At 36.3% G+C, this 24,616-nt stretch overlaps 1 protein-coding gene across 1 annotated transcript in view; it reads left to right on the top strand.

Moving 5' to 3' along the window:
• Patr-1 (Protein associated with topo II related - 1) overlaps nt 1–3,182 on the top strand; it is a 490,596-nt gene extending 487,414 nt beyond the window's left edge. The window contains exon 13 of the mRNA XM_067159788.2: nt 718–3,182. Within this exon, the coding sequence (XP_067015889.2) occupies nt 718–1,014 (297 nt within the window). The 3' untranslated portion in view covers nt 1,015–3,182. The remainder of the gene's footprint in view (nt 1–717) is intronic.
• Nucleotides 3,183–24,616: the final 21,434 nt, after the last annotated feature.

Genomic DNA, 24,616 nt, shown 5'->3' with positions numbered 1-24,616 from the left:
GCACCAATGAGGTGCTATACTGTAACTGCCAAAAGTTTGGTCACACCTCATTGAGATGTCAAGCTTCAACGACCTGCAAAATGTGTGGGAAGTGTGATCTTGCTAGGGTTGACCGCACACCAACTCCTGTGTGCATCAGCTGTCCAGTTGTGCTTGCTCCTGTCTCCAAGGAGTGTCCCACATTCAAGCAGGAAAAGAAGTTGCAGGAGATAAAAACTCTCATTAAGCTTTCTTATCCAGACACCTGGAGAAAATTCAAATCAGTGACTGCTCTAGAGTTTATTTCCTTTGCTGAAAAGGTCTCGGATGTGTGGATCACCCCACTGAGTTTTACACCATCTATCTCTAGACAGCTAGCATTGACAAGTCTCAACCACCAACAAGAGCAAGTACTGAAGGAAAGAAAAATGGAAGAGTTGCTCAAGTACAAAAGAACCTTCCTTTTGGAAGTCTTGAATTAAAATTTACCAAAATTTTGAATGGAGAAGTTGTGAATATTTTCCTGTATAAACTGTAATCCCTGTTATATGAATGATGATAATGACAGTGTATGAACACATTTAGAATAATATTTTCTGTATTTCAGTTTCATTCTGAGAAAATTCTCCTGCTTAAAAGCTCAGTTTCTTCCCCAAATATTCTTGTTTGTTTCAAATTGTTTGTATACAGCTATTATCATAATAATAATAATAATAATAATAATATTCTTGTTCACAGTTTGGTTTGTCAGTATTGGCAAGCCTTCTTGAGCATGCTGAAGTGCTGCACCCATCATTGGATGAGCAACAGTGGCAAGATTGGGTGAGGTTTATGTGTAACTTGGTGGAGGCTGTAGGGATGGTGTCTTCACCAGATAGCTTACCATTGCCTATAGAACCCATGGACCCCAGCTTGCTCAACCGTCACTTGGGACGAATTGATGGGCTTCATATTGAGAAGTATGCACTTTTTGAACATGCATTCTCTCGGCACACCAGTACCCCAGCTGATAAGAACAACGAAAATACAGCTTAAACTATTTTATCAGTGGGATAGTAATTTGTTTTTATATAGGAGACTGTAAAACTCAATTGAACTTCTGTGTCACCAAGGTTAAAAGTGATATCAGAGAAGTATAGAGAAGGTAATCTGTCAAATCTTTGAAAATATTCAGCACAATTTAAAAAAAAAAACACATATGTACAGTTGAAACTTTAACTTACGTTGCTTTATCCCTTTCCTTTTTAAAAAGAGAAAATCATATATTGGGCATTTTTGGAGTTAGCTATCTCGCATCCCTTGTCCAGTTCTTTTGGAGTTCCATATTCTTTCCCAGTGAGTGCTCTCCGTGCAATAAAAACTGTTGGATTTAAGAGTTTTGAGTGTATATTTTACTGTAGCATATGGGAATTATTGCCACTGCCAAAGAATTGGATTATAGTTTTTTTACTCTTCACCATTAAACTGTGTCCAAAAACCAGAGGAATCAGTAATAGTTGTTTAATTTATTGTAACTGTGTGCATGCAGGATGTTTGTTTGTGTTCAGGTAACTAGGTGAATCTTATTCACTACTTCCTATAGCATTATGTTAGAAACAAAATCTCAAAGAAGGATAGAAACATTTTCTTTTTTAATATCTTGATTTTAAGTTACTGTTACTCTTCTTCTTACTGTTCTTGAAAAAAATATGAAAAGAAAACGATTACAAATTACATGCGGTTTAACATTCTAGTGTTTGTAAAATCCAACTTCACTCCACTCTGTGATTCTTGTTGTTTGAAATGTATTTTTTGGCAAAATCATTCATTTTATACATTTCTTACCACAATTATGGCATATCACATTAGTTTAGAGACTCTGTGCTAAATGTTTATTTTTATGTGAATCTTCTGGTTTTAAGACATTCTGTTATACCTGATTAAGAGGGAACTGATTGAAAATTGCCTTGGCTGATGAATATTTACTGTCTTCATTGATAATGGTTTTGTAATAGTGTGATTCCAAATGTGAATTTTTACAAATGTATATATATGTCCTTCTTCTGCAGATAAGTACCTGCTTTACATCTTTCAGTTCCTTCTTTTGTAAAGTGTAAACAGTTTACTGACTTCTGTTTAAATATTGTATTATACTATATATCTCTCTATAATGTATTATTTAACTTGCATAAAGCAGGATTAAATCTAATCAGTGGCTGAAAGAATTTTATCTTCGGTTATGGCAGAACTATGTATGTTTTCTAGATCTTAAATATTGAAAAATGAAAAAAAAAAACTCCAAATATGAATCTCTCTACTGCAATCTGTAGAATTTTTACCTGCTGAAATGTGTGTGAATGAAGATCATATATCATGTTTTCAAGTACGTCTTGAGGAAGTTTGTACCCGGAGATATTATAGTATCTATCGCTTAGGCTCAGTTAAGAATGTGTTCGACCTCATTTTGCATGATATTGGGACCAATTATGTTAATCAAACACAGTAATTCTTTTCTTGTAATGTTAGCAGTGAAATGCATATACCATATAAACATACATTCAGACGTACTGTATATCATCCAACATAGTTAAGTCCTCCAGCCTTAATTTTTGTAGCTCTTTATTTCTGTGCCATTTAAAAGAACCTAGTAAACATCCAGATTACTTTAATATATACTTCAGTCTATATATATCACTTGCAGAAGGATTGTGCATATCTATGCATATATCACATTTTCTAGAAGTAGTAACTGCTGGTTATGTGGTATAATTTACATCTTAACCATTTGCTACAAGTATCTAAATTAATTAGCTAGGTGCTATTGTATCGAATCTACAGATGCATGTAATTGTGAATGGATACTGATGTGTGGTTGCTGAATAAGAATCACTAAAATTACTTGAAATATTTATTTTTGTTTTTATTATTTCTCTCTGGAGATGAAATACTTAAAAGGAACTGGTTTTGAAAATGAGTAACTTGACTATATGTCTGTCCCATTCAAATTAAAATGATGAAGTGACTGAAATTCTGTATGGACTTAATTTTATTTTTGTAAAGATCTTCTGAAAGCCTAAAAGAAAGCTTGTTTTAGAAAGTCTATTTTCAAGCCTCTGTTTAAGTTTTTGTGGATTATTTTCATGCTGTCTTGCAATTACTGTTGTATTGTGTTCCTCTTTTCTGCTGAAATGAAGAAAGATTCCAATAAATGTTTATTTTGTGTAGTTGTTTTCTGTAATATCTCTAAATTATTATTTTCATTGCCCACACAAAAGAAATGGTTGATTTTGTATTTTAAATGTGGTAGCTTTAAGATACACTTGTTTTTATATAAATGAAAAAATCAGTTCAGTACTAAAATTATAATATATTTGGTATCACCAAGGCTTGGATTCCGATGACATGTCTTTTAACGGGTGTACCAGATACATTGCTAACTTACATATAAATCCTGATCATGGCCCCCTGATTACAGAAATGTATATTAATAAGTCATTTTTTGCCATTTTTACATTTAGGTGATTTTTTTTCACGTTGCATAATCTCGTCATTTTCAGCAATTAGTAACATTAAATCGTCGAAGCTTTCAATAAACGAGAATGCTCAAACGTCAAAAGGTTCAGTACTCAGTTCAAAAACTTGAACGATACTCTTTGAAAATCCACATCCTTGAGAGTGAAAGGATATTATTTCTGGAGTTGATTAGATACCTTTCTGAGAATATGCAAAGTGAAGAGGGCAGCAGATAGAAGATTTACTATTCAGCAGAATGTGAATCACGAGAAACACGTGGTATCCAAAATATCTGTGGATCGCAGGATTTGCATAATATCGTAATAACGATGACATATACATGCTCATTTATTTTGCTTATATGATCTGCATTTTGAAAAGAGAACTTAAATGTTATTTTCTCAGTTGTTTCTATATCTAGTATTATTATTATATGACACTTATTAATTGCATTCACTTTCTTAGGAGTTAACGGTAATGTGGACAGTGTACATATTTACTATTTTGGGTAGACTTGTATTTTCCTTCATCAAAATCTGGGCCCTCGTTGTATAATGAATTTGCTTCATAAGAATGCTGCCACAGTGTATGTTCGTATTGCACCAGTTGCTTGTCTCCTCAAACTGCCACACGAATAGGAGCCCAATAAATGTTACTAACGCTTTGCCACACGGCATCTTCCTCTTTCCTTACTCCACAGTCGACAGCCATTTAAATATGCCATCATTAACTATCATGCAACCACGCAATTATATGATGTATATCTGCAGCTTTACCTCTCTTCTTTGACCTGACAGAATAAACCTTCTTCTGCCGACATATATTTTGGTTAGGACGAATATCTCCTTCCCACATTTCACTGTTAGTGTCAAATAAGTTTCTGATTTGCTGCACAACATCTCTCAGGGATAATTATTATGTTTTTTTTAAAAAAATATTTTTTTTAACGTGTGATCGACTGAGGAGCTGCATCTCCTCTTTTCTAGTTTACCAGCATATCCATTTCTTCTTAAATGTATTTTTTATATTTTTTATAATCAACTCTCAAGTTCATCCAATCACAATCTTGCAATAATTCAACTTAAACTATTCTTCTATAATAAAATAGCAATAATAATTATTTAAATCCTTAACTAGTTTTATTCATGATCATAATGTATCTTAGGATGAATTATTAAAATTATTAAAATGTTCAATCACAAGCGTTGCATTCTCAAAAAACATATATATTGTACCGGTAACGGCGGTACAAAACTAAGTCCCCGTAATAGAAATTTTAAAAACTTATGCATTACGCTCCGGGCCAGCTGCAAAAGACTGACTGGACGGCGAGCAACTGCTGTGTGCGTGTGACGTAGAGAGCGGGTGACGTCACAGCCTGCCTCACCACAACACAGAGCCTAGACTGGTATGGAATGTTCCTCGAACTTCTATGGGTAATAACTTTCCCCACAATAATAATTAGTCAAATTTAACATCATCATCGTGTAACCCGATCCCTTATCTATGTTCCTGCCGAGTTTCACGTAAATCTGACATGAGGCGATGAAGTTATGGAACGAGATGTAAAGGCCCGGATCAGATATAAATACAGTACTGCTTCGCTCAGCAAAGCAGTGTGTGGCCAGAGTGTGTATGTGCACGCTAGGCAGTGGAGTTCATACAGTCGGTTCGCGAGGACCGTGATCTAGCTTGAAGCGGCTATCAATCTTCGAGTTCGTGGACTTTAACCCAATCGCGTCGAATATGGACTTGTACGGATTTCTTTATACTGTGAGTGATAAACTTTTACTCTGACGGGGCGTGATATAAATTGTGCTTCGTCTGAACATTATCAAGTGACTGTTTATTCTACACGAGTGTCTATAAGACTTGCGAATGTTTTTGAGTGCTCGTAATTTGAAGTTTAATGTTATGGACAGGACTTAGGACAGTTTGCTCCTTACAAAGTACTAAATACTTCAAGTTTATGAGACTGTGTTTTAATCCAGATTTACTCGATTGCAAGCATGACTACGTCACTAACTTACCATTTCATGAACTTTAAGTCATGAACTGTAAACTGTGCATGTGTGAACTGAGCATTTCAATTCTACTAAACAGCATGTTTCAATTCTACGAACATTCAGTTGTGCGTTTCAATTTTACGAACAGTCGAACCGAGGACTGTCAATACATGATTAATTTCGTCTTTTAATTTCATGTTATTATCAATACGTGAATGAGTTTGAATTCACGAGTGAAACATCTTTATTTTCTAATCCAATTAAATTACGTTGAACAGTGTTTCAAACTAAGAACTAAGTCGTGCGGCATTACTTTACATTATGCCAAGTGCCACAAACTTCAAGTGACTCTGTTAAAATTCGACAATAAGTTTCGAGTGGACTTTTATTTTTATGAGTATTAAACTTACATGCTCATTCGAGTTTAGTGGCCTTCTTTTCATTTAACACGGGACAAAATTTAGTGACATTTCACCGTGTGATAAACTCTCAAAGATTTTTTTTTTTTTTTTTTTTTGTTTTTGTGTTTGAACCTTGTTAAAACCATTGATAAACTTTCCTCTCATCTGTGCAGAAACAGTCTTTGCATTAACTCGCCCCAAGGCTTAACGATGTTCATTCACGTTCATCATTCACAAGGACTACCTCAACGCCCTTCATCAGCACCGTATGGGTCTTCAAGACGTCGAATGTATCTTCTAGAACTTCCATCGGGGGAGGAATGGTGGTTCACTGGTATGGGAAAAGGAGGAGCTGCCGGAATCAAAGGACATCGCCAGCCCTAGGACGAGGAACATTTTCTACTGTATCTGCTGTACAGAGGTGACATGACTTTGAATTTATTAATAAACTCAGAGGAAAAATTTTAAGATTTATTTCTAAACTAACCCTCTCCTTCTGTACGCACTTCAACGAATGGTGCAAGCCCTGCGTCTCATGTCTACCGAAGTACCACATTTACTGTTACAATATATATATTTAATATAGTTCTTGATTGAAATCCGATCATCTCATGTTGTACTTATTGAATCGAGATATTAAAATGAGGAAAAATGAGTTAAAATATTTATCAATCATGTTGACTATCAACGTTGTCAAAATATCAAGAATACTTATTTTTGACTTCCACAAGTCATTAATTTTATCTTATTTTCTCAAACTTCAAACATAACAAAAGCAGAATAAGTAAGTTCCATTTATCATAGCTTCCAATGGCTATTCTATAATATACTAATAAAAAAAATATGTAATCAATTAGTTTTATCTGTCATGGGACAAAATATATCCATAATATTTCCTGAAAAAGTTGTAGGACTAGCCTAACTTAGCATAATCATGTTCATAATCAACTCATGCACCTAATAGTGTCAAATCATCATTTAAATACAATCACCTGATTGCGAAGTTTCCAAGAAAAATTGTAAATGATAATGATTTATTTGTTAATGGCAGTAATCCAAATTGTGAAGATGTTTTCTCCCACAAATCATATCTTCGACATTAACCAACAAGATCTTAACACAACATGCGAAATTCTCCTAGAAAATACCAAGTTTAAGCTGCAGTTTCAATTATTTGGAAATAATCTTTTGATGATCGTACACAGATAATATCTTGCGAATTCAGTAACCTTATATCACCATATGTATATCACATTAACCCAAACATCATACGTTACTACGTAAATCACGCCGCAATTACGACAACTATAACCTATAGTTAGCATTATGTCGCGTAAATACCATCAATTATCCAAAAATACGTATCTTTCATCAATTCATATAATAAACATCATGCCTCCACATAAATTGTATTAACAAATATATCCATCATAATATTCACGAGTATAATCTCATTATTCCGTCGTATATTCTCTCAATTACACATATAAATATCAATCATTTCTCTCTTAGCAGCGTAATGTTTCAATATTCCACTGCCATATCATAATGATGCTTTATGGGTCTGATTATTATTCAAATACCAGCAATAATTCTTTACCTGTGAAAGAAATACATGTAATAAAACATCAGGCTCATATCTACTTACATTTGATGACGATTTAACGTTGAATCAATTTCTATTGTCCTAGAAAACGATCTATTTCCATTTCGCATTGTACTTCGATTGAATCACGTTATGAATAACACATTACTTTAGCAATATTTCAAAGAATCATTTTCAAAGCTCTCCACAAATGAATATAAGCATTGCTACAAATGAATATTAATTTACGTAAACGAAGACTACCTAAATTCATGGCTTTAAACAATTATATAAATTCTTTCGTGAAGACACTGCACATTGAAATCAGTTCTCAAAGATTTAACTGTAAACCTTACTTTAATCACATTACAAAACATCAACATACTACATCTCAAGTAAAATATGGATAATTTAAATGTATAAAACTACATGGAACTTAGCTTATTTCTGCCCGCGTTACTGGACTGGCTTGGTTAAAATCTTGATCTTCTTTGGGTTCATCGGCTCCAGGTCATGGCTGCGTCATCTCCAGGCAGTGGTTACTAGCCTCGGGTGTGCAGAATCAGCTGAGTTGTATCCGCTGGACGTCAATCCCATTTTCTCAGCTTAGCCGCTCATCATAATGCAGTCACATACACGCAATAAAAACATATTTGTGCCATTAGTTCCATTGCTCAATTGTACAATGAATTATCTTGTATTTAATTTCTATTTCCTAGCAGATTATTCTTCCAAAAATAATATCTTCAGTTATGTTATTTATATAGTTCATCAGATAATCTACAGTTTAACGCAAATCTATTTCAAATTGGCGAAAACTTTCTTTTCTAAATAATCCTTGATAATTTCCAATTCGATCTACGGTTTCCATCAGTTTTATCTCTTCTTCTCCTTTTAGTTTTTATGCTCGATAATCTTGATATTTATTCGAGAATTGGTGTAATATCTTTGTTATTAATTGTTCCTACAATTAATTACACTAGTCAACATGATTTTGCATTAAAATAGAAAATATGTAATTCTTATGGAAATCGCTGCCCTGATTCCGAAAATGATGCTATTTTTTTCCTGTCACATCTAGTTTTTACGCAATTCGGTGTTTTAGTATCTGCATGAATTCATAAGATGTAATGTTGAGAGATGTTCTCGCGCAACTTTTTTTAGAATACAATTATGTGATTTGTTATTGTTTGCATTTTATTATAGGTTTATTGCTGTCTAAATTTTCATTTTGTGGTTGGGGATTTCCTGGTAAATTCATAACAAACTCCCCCAGATACGCAATAGACCGCGAGGTATGTAGAATTGAAGATGAGACAGTTGAGAGTTTGTCTTTCGTCTTGGACCACTTTAATAATCAGAAGTGTTATAAACCCCAGCCCATATGCAATGTTTATGATGGACTGATAAAGCAGTTTCCTTTCAAAGATAACAGTCCGAAAGTATTATACTCAAGAAGATGAACTTGTATTTTGTACGGATGTTTCAAATCTTCTACGTCGATTGGGAGAGAAAGAGTATGATCCTAGTAACTGGCGTGTTCTTATTGACTCTTCCAAAATAAGTTTAAAGGCTGTTTTGCTTCATAATACAAATGTTCTGGCATCCGTCCACTTGCACACTCCACAAAAATGTCTGAAACATACGAGACCTTAAAGTTCGTGCTTGAAAATATTAAATGAGCCTGGGTGGCAAATTTGCGGTGATTTGAAGATCATTGGATTGTTGCTGGTACAACAAAAAGGCTATACAAAATTTCCCTGTTTTCTATGCGAATGGGATAGCAGGGCACGGGATAAACATTGGGATACAGTGAATATGACAGAAAGGAAACCAGAATCCAAAAATGTCTTGAATGTAAGTCTTATTGACCGTGAAAAAAATCTACTTCCACCCTTGCACATCAAATTTGGATTGATGAAACTGTATGTCGAGGCATTAGATAAAAGTAGGCTATGCTTCCGATATTTATCCACTAAATTTCCCTCATTATTAGATGCAAAAGTCAAAGAAGGCGTATTTGATGACCCACAGATTCGTAAACAGATGATGGATAAAATTTTCACAGACACGATGACTAAAATCGAGAAAGTGGCATGGAACGCATTCAAAGATGTAGTGACTAAATTCCTTGGCAACATTAAGGACCCTCAATACAAAGAAATTGCAAGGAAAATGATGGTAAAGTTTAAGGAACTCGGTTGTAATATGAGCCTTAAGCTTCATTTCTTAGCTTCGCATCTGGATTATTTCCCTCTAAATTTAGGAGCTGTCAGTGAAGAACAAGGTGAAAGGTTTCACCATGATCTAAAAGATGCAGAACGACGCTATCAGGGACGTTGGGATGTGAATATGATGGCCGATTACTGTTGGTTGATTTGCACGAGACGACCCTTCTAGAGATCATTCAAGAACTTCAAAAACCCGGAAATTCCACGGAAAACGGGAAAAGACGCAGGTGTGAATCTAACCTGCACATAATGTAACAAAACTGTGTATGTTTAACCATGTAATTTTTATTCAAGGTACGGTCATATTAATTTAAAAGCAACTGTACAGTCGAAACTAAATAGGCGCTTTATGCTTCAGTTTTCACGAATTTCAATATACATTAAAAATATAATACATACTATCTACTTGCTTACAAAGCAGCATTTATGTGTATTCAATGCATGAAAAATATGATTATGTTTTGCAAGCTGAAATTTACATTAATACATCAAATTTAATCAATACTAAATATCAACAATTCTACGTAAGAACAAAATAATATTTTGTAAAATGCCACCAAACCAGACGTGATTCGCCAAAACTAATTTTTTTCTTGAATTCTGCGTTAAGAAATTCATAAAACCCACCTAGTTTCGTTTTTACCGCACAAAAAAAGTTTTATTTTGCAGGCTAGTGTTATTAAATCTCCTCTCGTAACCGGATTCTTCCTTCTTTATGTGTTGGAACTCGCGTGTCACTTCGTTCAGATGCTTATCGTATACTGTGATTGTTCACTTAGCCGGTGTAACAATTTAAAAGATTCTGCATTTTTCTTAATCACGACCGCATGGATACTGTGCCATTTCACTGTTATAAGAAGTTCCGTCCGTAAGAAGGACAAAGATGGAGTCCAGGTCTCCGAGAATAATTAACGTCAAAGTGTCTGACGATACCGCGAGCGAAAGCAAAAGTATTTACCTTAGGCGCTAGAGAAAAGAATTTAGATCCAGAAGGCAGTGAAAAAGAACGTATGTGAAGATTGTTGCTAACAATTATTGAAAAAAAAAAATAAGAAAACGAGATTGAATTGCTACTTCTAAATCAGAGTCGAAGACGGAAAGCAACTACGTCAGAATTAAAGAAGGTATCGACAAGAGATCATTTCAGCAGAAACAAGGAGCAGATTTATTGGAAGCTGCGTCGCAGATCAAGCAGAAGATTATTAATTTCGTTCCGCGAACTTTAAAATACGTGGAAACTCAAGCATAAACTACGACAAGCTTACGTCACGGCAGTCTCTGCTGACGTATTACTCGATATCACCCAAGTTAAAGAACTACAGACGTGGGATTCCTATAATAACTCCTGGAAAGATAAAGGAGAAAAATCTGTTCGTTTCAAGTCATAGAATTATACTACCCCAAGATTATTATTTGTCAAGTAGATCAACTCTTTCAAAGAGAGCAATCTTTCGCGTTAAGCAGATTATCACAGCTATTCATGATGGCAATGCTAATTAATCCTGTTTGTTATTCTATTCCAACTCGTCCAGAAATGAACAAGATGTTCTAAGAAGATGATAGGCCAGACTGCCCAAATGGGTGCCGTCGGATGACGTTGCCTGCCGAGAGATGACTAAGCCCAGAGGAGAATTATGCCAGTATTTCCCATTCACCCAGGGAAGTAAAAGGAGGTATGTCCCTATGTCCTGTCAGCTGGACATATGCCGAAGACTGGAGCTGCTGAATTCAGATAAGTCTTGTTTTTGAATTAATGTAGTGATGTTTTATATTCATATGTGAGTATAATACAGTTTGTTAAGTTATTCCGTGCAAAATAATGAAGCGACAAAAGTGGTATATTGAATTAGAGCAAAGGTGTTGGTTAGCGTGCATACTTGGTAGTACCAATGAAGTCTCAGTTAGGAGGATGAGCCAAACACATGCACTATGTCACAGATATTTTCTAATTATAATCTATTCTCAAGCAGAAGGACGTGTAGTAACTTCTTAGGCAGCATCCCATCACTGATGACTGACTGTAGGTGTATAAATTGTACCTTATGGTCGAGTCTTCGCACAATGCAGACCACATTAGCTAGTATACTTCAGAAGAAACTAGTAGAGTAGTCGTTAGAAAATATAAAGTCGCACGTATGTTCAATTAAGATGATGAGAAGATTCAGATGTTAGAATAGTATATGGAACTTAATGGTACTTGTTGAACCATTTATTAAAATTATATTAATTTAGAAGAAGACTTATCAATATTCACGCAGTAAAGGAAGAAGCATGAATATTCAGAATTGTAAATCAATTGTTCGTAAAAAAGTTAGGGAACTATCCTCCTAAGTTGACATTTATAGGTATCTATTGATATGTTGTGAGAGATAGGAATAACTATATGTCAGCAGATTAATATGAGCTCCGAGTGAGAGCCAGTAATTAACTCAAAGACTTCATAGGCAACAGAGGAGAATTCCAATTCATGAGATATGGTTTTAGGCCTAAAATGCGTCCTGAATATCTTGAAACCGCCCTCAATCTACACTTTAGCTTGTAAGGTATTATATTGTAAATATTTTTCTTTGCTAGGGTGCACCCACACATGTTTTAATTACCCAAACATATTTTAATTTAGTTGTCTCAGTCTATTAATTTTTAACTTTATTTTGATTTAATCATTTTTTTAAAAACTTAAGATGGTGAGTTCGACATCTTCGGACTTATAATTTTTAATTTGTTAATTACGAGCTGAATTATAGTAATGTTCAGTTAAATAATTGGTTATACGGACTTCAATAATTTGCCGTATATTCCATTCTGTCCTTGATTTTGGGGTCAGTCAAGACTTAAGCACCTAGTGCAAGAGATTTCAATAGATTCATTTTTAAAATTGACTAACTCAGATAGCATTTCTTATATAATGCATAGTGGGTGCCGGACGTGTCAATTACCGGCAGATTCAAGGTGAACGTCGCCTGCATGTATTTTACCCGATACTGACATTTCTTCGATTTCTCCTTACGCCAGAAATGTGGATGCATTAACTGAAATATTGGTATGGAGAGAGGCTAAGAGAGGAAGTAAAATGATTGATTATGCATTCGGGTAGGGGAAGTAGACAGATTTAATAAATTAAGGCCATGCTCGCCAGAGATGGATTGGATAATCAGATGATCATGCAGTTTCCTCTGTTAGAAATTCTTTAGGGAGGATAGCATAATGTTCGACCTTTGGATTGAAACAAGTCTGTAATAAATAAGATATGTAAAACTTAAACCATTCTTTCAATGTGTATCGTAGCGTAGAGATTTAAAGTGGATGAATGCTGCAACATCTTGGTAGCGTAAGAAATTCAATTAGTAACGTATGAGGGTTGTATCTATGTGTAATTTAAGATTTCTTTGGCTCCATATGGTATGTCTTTCTCATATTCGGAACTCGTAGCCCAAATGGTAGATTATGTTAGTCAAGAGGATCGTAATTAAGCTAGCCTGGATCTTATGCGTCCTCTCAGGGAGCGGGGACGGCGCAATACTATAGGTCTGAACGTCTTAATTCTTGATCATGGCTTATTTGATTCGTTATGTCTGTATTTCTCTCGACATATTCACAGCCTATTTAGTTCCATATGTCTGTATTCTCTATAATACGCTTTTCTACTATGTAATCCTTGTTATTTATCACAATGCATGGCAAAAGTTGGTGTTGTAACATCTTGTTTTGACGTAATCAGGGCAATGAAATGGTACAGTTTGTATCTTCAACATTTATTACAGGTTACTAACAACTCAAATATATGTTGCTGTTTAAGGTCATAGTCTAAGTCCAGGGATGACAAACCTGTGCCAGTACACGACTTCATTGGCAGGCTGCATGAACTATTTCAGTGGTACCCCACATGAAAATATTAACAGTTTTTAAATATACATCTTGGAATATATATCTTGTGCATCATACAATGTTACATATATAATAGAAGGTTTAACTTTTAGATTCTAGTTACAGTCGGACGTACAGTGTGGCAACATTGATAGGCCCGGAAGAAGAGCAACAGTGGCAGGTGCAGCTGGCAAGCTCCTCTCACCCAGTCAGTGAAGTGTGATTTGTGTGTGATAGTGGTAGCTCGAGTGTATTCTTCATGTGTACATACATACATACATACATACATACATACATACATACATACATACATACATACATACATTCATACCACCATCATCATCATCATCAGTTTTCCACTCCAGTTGCCTGGGTGTGGTTTACGAGCACTCTCCACTTCTGTCTGTCCATGTACCACTCTTCTCTCAAGACGACATCCCAGCTGACTCCTCTTGTTCCTATGTCCTCTTTGACTTGGTCCAGCCATCTCTTCCTAGGTCTCCTACCGGTCGTTTTCTGGCCACGACTGTGTGTAGCCATTGTTTTGCTGTTCTTCCATCGTCCAATCGTTTGACATGGCCAAACCATTTCAAACGGGCCCTTGTCACTTTTTCATTCAGGGATGGGTACACACCAGCTTCCTCCCTTATTCTTTCATTCCTTACCCTGTCCCTTTTTGTCTTCTGTACCATAGTACATAGGAACTTCATTTCTGCGGCTTGTAGTTTGCTATCCACTTGTTGGGCTGTTGTGCAGGTTTCTAGGCCATATGTTAGTATGGGGGTGAAGTATGATTGGAATAGAATCTGCTTTGGTCGTAAGGGAACTTGTTCGTTCCAGAGGTGGTTCCGAACTTGATGGGAAAACTGAGCTGATTTTTGAATGCGGTTGTTAATCTCATGCTGTATTCTGTTATCACCTGAAATGATGCACCCAAGATATTTATATTGGTCTACTGTTTCCAGCTGTGTACCTTCCAGCATTATTTTTCCTTTCTTCTTCTGCCTGTTGACAGACATAGTAACAGTTTTCGATTTATTTATTGTTAATCCGTGTGCTTTCAAATGTTCATTCCAGGTGTTCAGCTTCTCTTGGACTTCCTTCTCTGTATTTCCCCAAATTACTACATCATCTCCAAATGCAAATGCATTGATGTCCATATTGTTCTTCTGCTTAATTTCTTTCATACTTCATCCATGACAGTGATAAAAAGTAAGGGTGAAAGGGTACTGCCTTGTTGCACTCCTTTAGTGGTTTGGAACCAATCAGAATTACCGTTTCCTATCTGTATGCAACTGCAGCAGTCTTCGTAAAGCATTTTAACTTTCTGGATAAGACCTTTGGGTACATTTTTCTTTCTTAAGCATTCCCATATAGTCTTCCTTGGAACACTATCAAATGCTTTTTCGAGATCCAAAAACACTAGTGTTAAGTCTTTGCCCTTCTCCCAATGCTTTTCTAACAGTATTCTAAGTGCAAATATGAGATCGGTAGTTGGTCGGTGTTCTCTGAATCCATATTGTTCTTCCTGTAGTTGTGGTTCTATTATTTTCCTTAGCCTTTTTTCAAGTATTTTCTCAAATATTTTCAAACCATGAGACAATAAAGGGATCCCTCTATAATTGCTACATTTCCTCCGGCTTCCTTTTTTAAAGAGAGGTATTATTATTCCCTTTTTTCAATCATCTAGGACTTTCCTGTCCTTCCATATTGCATTAATTACTCTATGAAGCCACTGTATTCCTATTGCACCAGTTGCTTTGATCATATCTGCACTGACTTCATCAAATCCTGTTGATATTTCTTTGGGCATACTATTAAGGGCAGTCTCTACTTCCTTCCATGTTGGCGGGCTCTCTTGGTCAGGCTCATCATTCCAGCTTAAACTGACCTGCATGGTTACATCATTGGAGTCTTTCCCAGTACAGTTGTATAAATTATCAAAATAGGATTTCATGATCTTTTTTATCTCTGTCTCTTCCCTGACTATGTTACCATCTGGTTCCTCTATTGCTGTTATGTATTCATTGTCTCTTCTTATATTTCGTATTGTTCGGTAAAGTAGTTTAGAATGAGCTTTGCTGTCTTGCTCTAGTTTATCTGTGAAATCAGTCTAAGCTTTCTGTTTTCCTTCGGCCACAATTTTCTTAACTCGTAGCTTCTGATCCTCTGTATTTCTGCTGCAGTTCGTTTACTCTAGATTCATTCCTTTGACTTCCTTTTTGCATTTCCTGGTTTAAATTTTCGCTTTCACAGCAATCTTCACCCGATCGTTCCACCAAGGAGTTTCTTTTGCCTTCATTTTGCTATTAGTTTTACCACAAACTTCTACTGCAGCTCCGACAATGCTTTCTTTGAATCTAGTCCACTCGATGTTGCCTTCTTGTAATGCATCTGATGGTAATTTATTGGTCACTTTTTTTGTGTATTCAGCTTGTTTCTCGGCCTTCTTTAGCTCCCATGTCTTGATTTTTGGTTTCCTGTATTTCTGAGGTCTGTAAATTTTAATGTTCTTTATTGTTGCGAGGAGAAGTCTGTGGGCACTGTCCAGGCTTTCACTTGGTATAACTCTGACCACACACATGGTCTTTCCTGCTTCATTGTCTGATATAAAATTATCTATCGGAGTTTTAGTATCTCCATTCCAACTGTATCTTGTTAGTTTATGACTTGGCTGACATACATACTTACATACATACATACATACATACATACATTATCATTATAGACTGTTATGCCTTTCAGCGTTCAGTCTGCAAGCCTCTGTGAATTTACTAAACGTCACTACAATCCTTGGTTTGCAACTAGTGTTGTGACCTCATTTAGTTCTATACCTCTTAAATCGTTAGAAACCGAGTCTAACCATCGTCGTCTTGGTCTACCTCCACTTCTCTTACCCTCCATAAGAGAGTCCATTATTCTCCTAGGTAACCTATCCTCCTCCATTCGCCTCACATGACCCCCACCACCGAAGCTGGTTTATGCGTACAGCTTCATCCATTGAGTTCATTCCTAAATTAGCCTTTATGTCCTCATTCCGAGTACCCTCCTGCCATTGCTCCCATCTGTTTGAACCAGCAATCATTCTTGCTACTTTCATGTATGTTACTTCTAACTTATGAATAAGATATCCTGAGTCCACCCAGCTTTCGCTCCCTTAAAGCAAAGTTGGTCTGAAAACAGACCGATGTAAAGATAGTTTCGTCTGGGAGCTCACTTCCTTCTTACAGAATACTGTTGATTGCAACTGCGAGCTCACTGCATTAGGTTTATGACACCTTGGTTCAATCTCACTTACTATATTACCATCCTGGGAGAGCACACAACCTAAATACTTGAAATTATCGACCTGTTCCAGCTTTGTATCACCAATGTGACATTCAGTTCTGTTGAATTTCTTACCTACTGACATCAATTTAGTCTTCGAGAGGCTAATTTTCATACCATACTCATTGCACTTATTTTCAAGTTCCAAGATATTAGACTGCAGGCTTTTGGCACAATCTGCCATTAAGACCAAGTCGTCAGCATAGGTCAGACTGCTTACTACATTTCCACCTAACTGAATCCCTCCCTGCCATTTTATACCTTTCAGCAGATGATCCATGTAAACTACGAACAGCGAAGGTGAAAGATTACAGCCTTGTCTAACCCCTGTAAGTACCCTGAAAAAAGAACTCATTCTACCATCAATTCTCACTGAAGCCCAATTGTCAACATAAATGCCTTTGATTGCTTTTAATAATGTACCTTTAATTCCATAGTTCCCCAGTATGGCAAACATATTTTCCCTTGGTACCCTGTCATATGCTTTCTCTAGATCTACGAAACATAAACACAACTGCCTATTCCTCCCGTAGCATTTTTCAGTTACCTGGTGCATACTGAAAATCTGATCCTGACAGCCTCTCTGTGGTCTGAAACCACACTGGTTTTCATCCATCTTCCTCTCAACGACTGATCGCACCCTCCCTTCCAAGATGCCAGTGAATACTTTGCCTGGTACACTAATCAAAGAGATACCTCGATAGTTGTTCCAATCCTTCTTGTTCCCTTGCTTATAGATAGGTGCAATTACTGCTTTTTCCCAATCTGAAGGTACCTTACCAACACTCCATGCTAATTTTACTACTCTGTGAAGCCATTTCATCCCAGCCTTCCCACTATACTTCACCATTTCAGGTCTAATTTCACCTATTCCTGCTGCCTTATGACAATGGAGTTTATTTACCATCCTTTCCACTTCCTCAAGCATAATTTCACCAACATCATTTTCCTCCTCCCCATGAGCTTGGCTGTTCACAACACCACCAACATGATTTCCTTTTACATTGAGAAGATGTTCAAAATATTCCCTCCACCTCTCCAGTGATTCCCTGGGATCTGTTATGAGTTCACCTGAATTACTCAAAACACTGTTCATTTCCTTTTTTCCTCCCTTCCTAAGATTCTTTATTACTGTCCAGAAAGGTTTCCCTGCTGCTTGACCTTGCCTTTCCAGGTTGTTACCAAAATCTTCCCATGACTTCTTTTTGAATTCAACAAGTATTTGTTTCGCTATGTTTTTTTCATCTACGTACAAATCCCTGTCTGCCTCGGCCCTTGTTTGGAGCCATTTCTGATAAGCCTTCTTTTTACGTTTACAAGCTGCTCTCCCTTCATCATTCCACCAAGATGTTCGCCATCTTTACACACAGTTGTTCCTAGGCATTCCCCTGCTGTTTCTACTATAGCATCCCATTATGCCACCCATTCACTTTCTATATCCTGAACCTGCTGACTGTCTACTGTTCGAAACTTCTCACTAATCATATCCATGTACTTCTGTCTAATTTCCTCGTCCTGGAGATTTTCTACCCTTATTCGTTTGCAGACAGATTTCACTTTCTCTACCCTAGGCTTAGAGATACTTAGTTCACTACAGATCAGATAGTAGTCTGTATCATTGAAAAATCCCCGGAAAACTCGTACATTCCTAACAGATTTTCTGAATTTGAAGTCTGTTAAGATGTAGTCTATTATGGATCTGGTACCCCTAGCCTCCCATGTGTAGCAGTGAATAGCCTTATGCTTGAAGAATGTATTCGTAACAGCTAAACCCATACTAGCACAAAAGTCCAGCAAACGCTTCCCATTCCCGTTAGCCTCCATGTCTTCCCCACATTTACCAATCACCCTTTCGTATCCTTCAGTTCTGTTCCCAACTCTCGCATTGAAATCGCCCATTAGCACTATTCTATCCTTGCTGTTGACCCTGACCACGATGTCACTCAATGCTTCATAAAACTTGTCAACTTCATCCTCATCTGCACCCTCACATGGTGAATACACTGAGACAATTCTAGTCCTAATTCCTCCAACTGACAAATCTACCCACATCATTCGCTCATTTACATGCCTAATAGAAACTATGTTGCGTGCGATGGTATTCCTGATAAAGAGCCCTACCCCAGACTCTGCCCTTCCCTTTCTAACACCCGTCAAGTACACTTTATAATCTCCTATCTCTTCCTCGTTATCTCCCCTGACCCGAATATCACTTACTCCTAGCACATCCAGATGCATCCTCTTTGCTGACTCAGCCAGTTCTACTTTCTTTCTTCCATAAGCCCCAGTAATATTGATAGCTCCCCATCGAATTCCATCTCGTTGGCCAAGTTGTTTCCAAGGAGTCCCTCGCCTGTCAAATGGGAGTGGGACTCCGTTACTCCCATAGGTCCGAGGCTTGCTTAAAATGTTCTGAGCTCGGTAAATTCAGGATGCTACCCTATTTGCACATAGTCCAAGTGAGGATATCTCCTCTAACGGGTTATGGACCACCGGTGGATTGTATAGTCCTAGCCGCCTGAGCTCAAGGAGGGCCAGGACTCAGAATATGTCCAAGATGGCCACTCCCATTCCATAGCAACTGGTATCCTGACTCTCAGGACCACGAACTAGGTCGTGACTACAGTAACCCACAAACATGAACCACCCATGTGTAACTGTGTGTTAGAAAAATATTGTTCTCTGGTGATTTTTTTGTACGGATTTCATAAACATGTTTTAGGTGCCAAAAAAGAAGAAAACTGAAAATTAGCAGTGGTAGTGGCTGGATTTTTCAAGAACAGTGGACAAAGGAGTTCGGAGTGACAGATAAGAAAAAGAAAAAAACGTTGTTGGTTCTGTTCAGAAACAGTTGTATCCCACAGATTTTTTTGTAAAGCATCATTTCAAGACGAATCATTCAATTGTTTGTTTCAAGTCAAATGAAGAAAGAAGGGAGTTCATTAAAAAAAAAATTGAGCAATGCACAAAAACAAATAAGTTATTTTTCTTTTAATCATCTTTCGAGCCAGGGAATAAGATCAGTGTGACTAGATTCCATCTGTCTTACTGCATACCACAGCATAGGAAACAGTTTTCTTGTGGTGAATTCTTAAAGGAGGCTTTCTTATTTACATTTGATTCGTTATTTGAAGACTTTCCTAACAACAAATAACTAATAGAATAAACTGAAGAAATATCAGCCAGCAGAAATATTGTCAAAGATAGAATAATAGAATGAGTGAAGATTTTTTGGAGCAAGTGAAAGCTTATTTAGATAATACCCAGATGTATTCAGTGTCTCTTGATGAAAGTATTGTGCCATTTCACCGTTCTATAGTTGCAGTATTAGGAACAAAAATGGCGTTCCAGCCATTAATGGATCAATATAAAAGCAATTAACAGCGGTACGAGCCGAAAAGATAATAATTTCAACCGGCAATCACGGAAAGAACCATTCTTAGAAGGCGGTGAGAAAGAATGACAGGAGCGGATTATTTAAACTGATTATTGAAAAAAGACTTCCATTAGAACAAAAACTCAATCCAGCACTGCAGCGAAGAAAGGACGGAATCGTGTAAAGAAACGAGTTACATATCAGATTCTATAATCAATTATTGAAGAAAGAATTAAATCCGCGACAGCCCGCTCAACGTCAGCTGTAGGTTGACATATATACGTGAAATTATAGACCAGCTATAAGGAAACGTCAAGTTTGGTTCAGTACTACGTCACGGTTGGGCTCGGAAGCATTATATTTTGCCCGATACTGCACAACGTAGAGAGAGCGGAATTCAACTGGCTATAAAGTGCAATTCTAAAAGCACATAAAATTTATATCTGTTCGGCAAGCAAGGGAGTTGACAAATAAGAGCACATTTAGAGCTGTTATAATTAAATTAGATGGCCCAGAACACATATATTCTTTTATCATTAGCACTACGAAACAGATTACAGCATGTATAAATCAACTAATGCCTTGTGTTATTCTGTCCCTGACGTAATGAAGACCACTATGTTGTTCTAAGAGGCTGAGGCAGAGACTACTCCGACTATGGTGGCGCTTCACAAGATTGATGACCCAGGAGGGTGGTAATCAGCTGAGAGGACGAGATGGACCCGATTACCTAAGCCGAAACATGGAGCAAGGCCTACCATTCCCGATGAACAACAGCGAGATGGGAGTCACTACCCAATAAGCAAAGTTAAGTCCCCTATGAGTCGTTTCGTAAGTAGAAACCTTTATTCTTTTGGGTATATGTGATATGCTTTATGACATTGTGTGTGCGTAGTTAATATTCAAGTGTAGTTACAAGGAAGTAGGTATTCATCTGAAGTTACCGTTAATCCCATACATAGGTGTAAAATACCAGTGAATGCCGTTCGCAAGTTTATCAATATGGTGTTAGAGAAGTGATTAATATTTTTAAATCGTTGTCAGTGAAGTGTTAGAGTATTAAGTGGAGGTTAATATATATGCGTGATGGCTTTAACAAAATAACAAGCGTGGAGATCGTATTTAGGGAATGTTTACGACAAAATATAGTAGCACAATTTAATGTTGTGATGTGCTGTTCTTTGATACTATGACAGTAATGATAATGTTTTTATATGTGTAGGTTATGGCACATATGCTGCGTATTTGATGAAATGAGTGCCTTGAGACGCACTAATATGAATGCTACGTGATAATTGAAGTGATAAATGGTGAATGAAATAATGATATGAGTTGATAGTAGATTATGATGGTGATAGTTATTGTTATTTGGAAAGTTGGTCATAGTATTCTTCGAGAGATGATAGTATGTGTAAATTGCACATGCTAAGGTATATATTGAAACGTACTGTTTTCAATTGCTGTTTTTATTCCCTAATATATAAAAAATAGATTAGGATACGATCTCAATGCCATCAATATAAAGTTAATTGAGTATGTAGGATCATCAGAGGAGCCGAGAGGCCAATAACGTTAATATTTAGGCCTTCACTGACTTATCTACGATCGTTTTCATGTATTCTCACATACGGCAACTTAATTTATGGTTTTATGGGAGCAGTTTGACACATCACTGGTAACTTAGTCTTTCATATATGGATTTTTAGATGAAGGTAGAGTCTTCTAATGTGTCAATTTTTCCACTTATGGTATTATTTGTTGGAAAGTTAGTTAAATACACTTGGCAATGCTACATTCAGCCAGATACGCACTTTAATTGAATTTCAACCATGAATTAAAATAATAATTGAGTGATTTAGCCACATAAGCCTTATGATAGAATTAATTTGAGATTACTTACGACTTAAAGTGGACTTGAATTTGCTTATATGGAGATCAGTCAACATGAAATATGAAAGATTATGGAAATTTTCAAACTTAAACTAGTGGAAATCCCTAAAGAACAAACATTATTTTCTCACACGATTTTCCTACTGTGCATGGACATGGATGTGAAGTTTTCAGCAAAGTGATATTCATTTCTCTAGTCACATGTGAATTTAAGTTCAAATGATAGAATTTTTGGTAATTTTGAGGAGCAATCCAGCTCAATAAGGAAAGATTCCAGACCTTAATTAATTAATTAATTAATTATTGGCTATTCTCACTGCGTTTTTACATTCTTAATTGAAACCACAATTTGAAATATTGTATATAGTAGGGAGTATGATTTTGTTTTCACTTAAACCAATTGGATGCATCTGATTATTACAACTATATTGAATAATTTTTTCACTTGATTATATATAATTTAATTTTTCCTTCTCACTTGATTTTTACGGATATTACTTGATTACAACATAATATTTCGACAGGCCAGAATGAGCGTATCGATGAATGAGGCCTGATTTCCATTTATTTGTTAAAGGTTTTCCAAACCTGTTTTCTTTCAATGCAACATAATTACGGCACATAGAGATGCTGATTGCGTTATGAAACCATCTACATTGTATAAGACAATTTCTCACGATACTCTACGTAATTTTTTTAATCATACTTAGACTGTTTTGCCAATAAAAGCTGAGTAGTGAAAATATAAAAATTCTTTTAATGCCTACTTAGAATAAGAGCTAGATATAAGCCTATAATGACTCTATTTCAGATTGCGATTTCGATGACAACATGCACGAATTTCTTGAAATGCCGTAATAACCTGGATTTTGCGATAAATTTCGGCAACATGCGAGTATGGTATCCGACTGATAGCGTGTTGGAGACGTCCGTCTGCGTAGGTTGAGATTTACCATAGACCGTCGGCGTATTTTCTCACGCGGAACTCACAACCCAGCAATATTGGATAGATGGAATCGTTATTAAGAGCTAGTCTAGAACTCATGTATCCCCACCTGGACGCGGGAGCGGTGCAGTATGTTTGTGTTCTTATGAACAAGGTTAGCAATTTTTGTCAGATTTCTTTGCAAAAATTTCGTAAGGAAGGAATTACAGTAGTTAAATTACTGAGCTTTATAATAACAGACTGAGAATGGGGGAAGATATGTCATGAATACAAAGATAATCCCCAGTGAAAGTATGGAAGGTGATCATAGATTATTGATTGTGGAATTAAAACAAATAAAATTCCCTAAAATTGTATTGACGAAGCCAAAGATCAGGAACTGGGAATTGGAGGGGGAGGGTAAAAGAATGGCATTTCAAGATTGTATAAAAAGGAAATTGCCTAACACGGAAATATGAAGTGGAGTGGGACAATTTAAGAAAGACATTTGTGGGAATGAGGATGACTGCTCGGAGGAAGAAGGAGATAAGAAAATGGAAATAATAGATGGAGAAAAAGAAGAGAACCGGATAACATGGTTGGAACTTGAAAGGGCAGTGAAAGCAATGTGATCAAAGATAAAGCAAGTGGAAAAGACTAATTCAATGCTGATATGATTAAGGCAGCGGGAAACATTGAACTACACTGGCTATACAGAACCCTCAATGCCATATGGAAGGATGAAAGGATACCTGAAGATTAGCAACAAGGAAGCATTGTACCACTGTTCAAAAAAGGAAATAGGAAGAAATGTGAAAATTATAGAGGTATAACCCTATTGTCACATGGGCTAAAAGTAATGGAGAAAGTCATAGACAAAAGACTGAGGGATATAATAAACACATTTAGAGGAAGAACAATATGGCTTTAGACCAAATGGATCAACAATAGACTTGATATTTATGGTGCAAACGATAATGGAAAAACATCAGGAAAGGAACAAGGAAATCATATTCGTATTTTTGGATTTGGAAAAAGCGTATGATACAGTTAAGAGAAAACATCTATGGGAATGCCGACTGAAAAGGAATGTACCAAAATCATTAATTAACAAGATAAAAATGTTGTATCATGAGAGTAAAAGCAGTGTACAAGTGGGGAGTGGTGACTGAAAGATTTTATATAAAAAAAAATATCTTGAGCAAGGAAGTGCACTGTCACCATTATTGTTTATTATATTGATGGATGAAATCATAAAATGTGTAAAACAGAGTATCAGTAGTGATGAAGTGAATGCTTTGGTATTTGCAGATGATTACAAGTAATGAAAATCATTTTATTTTCCGTATTAAAAGAATCTCAACAATAATATAAGAGAATTTATTGTACTCCAACTTATTCAATACATTACAGGATGTTAACATTTTTAGTTAAACATCGTTAAAATGGAGACATGTTTCGCCCTCCTTGTGGGGCATCATCAGTCATATCAAAGCACCTAAAAATTAAACCAGACGTCTGGTTGGAAATTATGAACATA

The sequence above is a fragment of the Anabrus simplex genome, chromosome 1 (assembly GCF_040414725.1).
Source record: "Anabrus simplex isolate iqAnaSimp1 chromosome 1, ASM4041472v1, whole genome shotgun sequence".
Classification (NCBI taxonomy): domain Eukaryota; kingdom Metazoa; phylum Arthropoda; class Insecta; order Orthoptera; family Tettigoniidae; genus Anabrus; species Anabrus simplex.
Note: the sequence above shows the minus strand (reverse complement) of the source record. Positions and strands in the feature narration are given on the sequence as shown.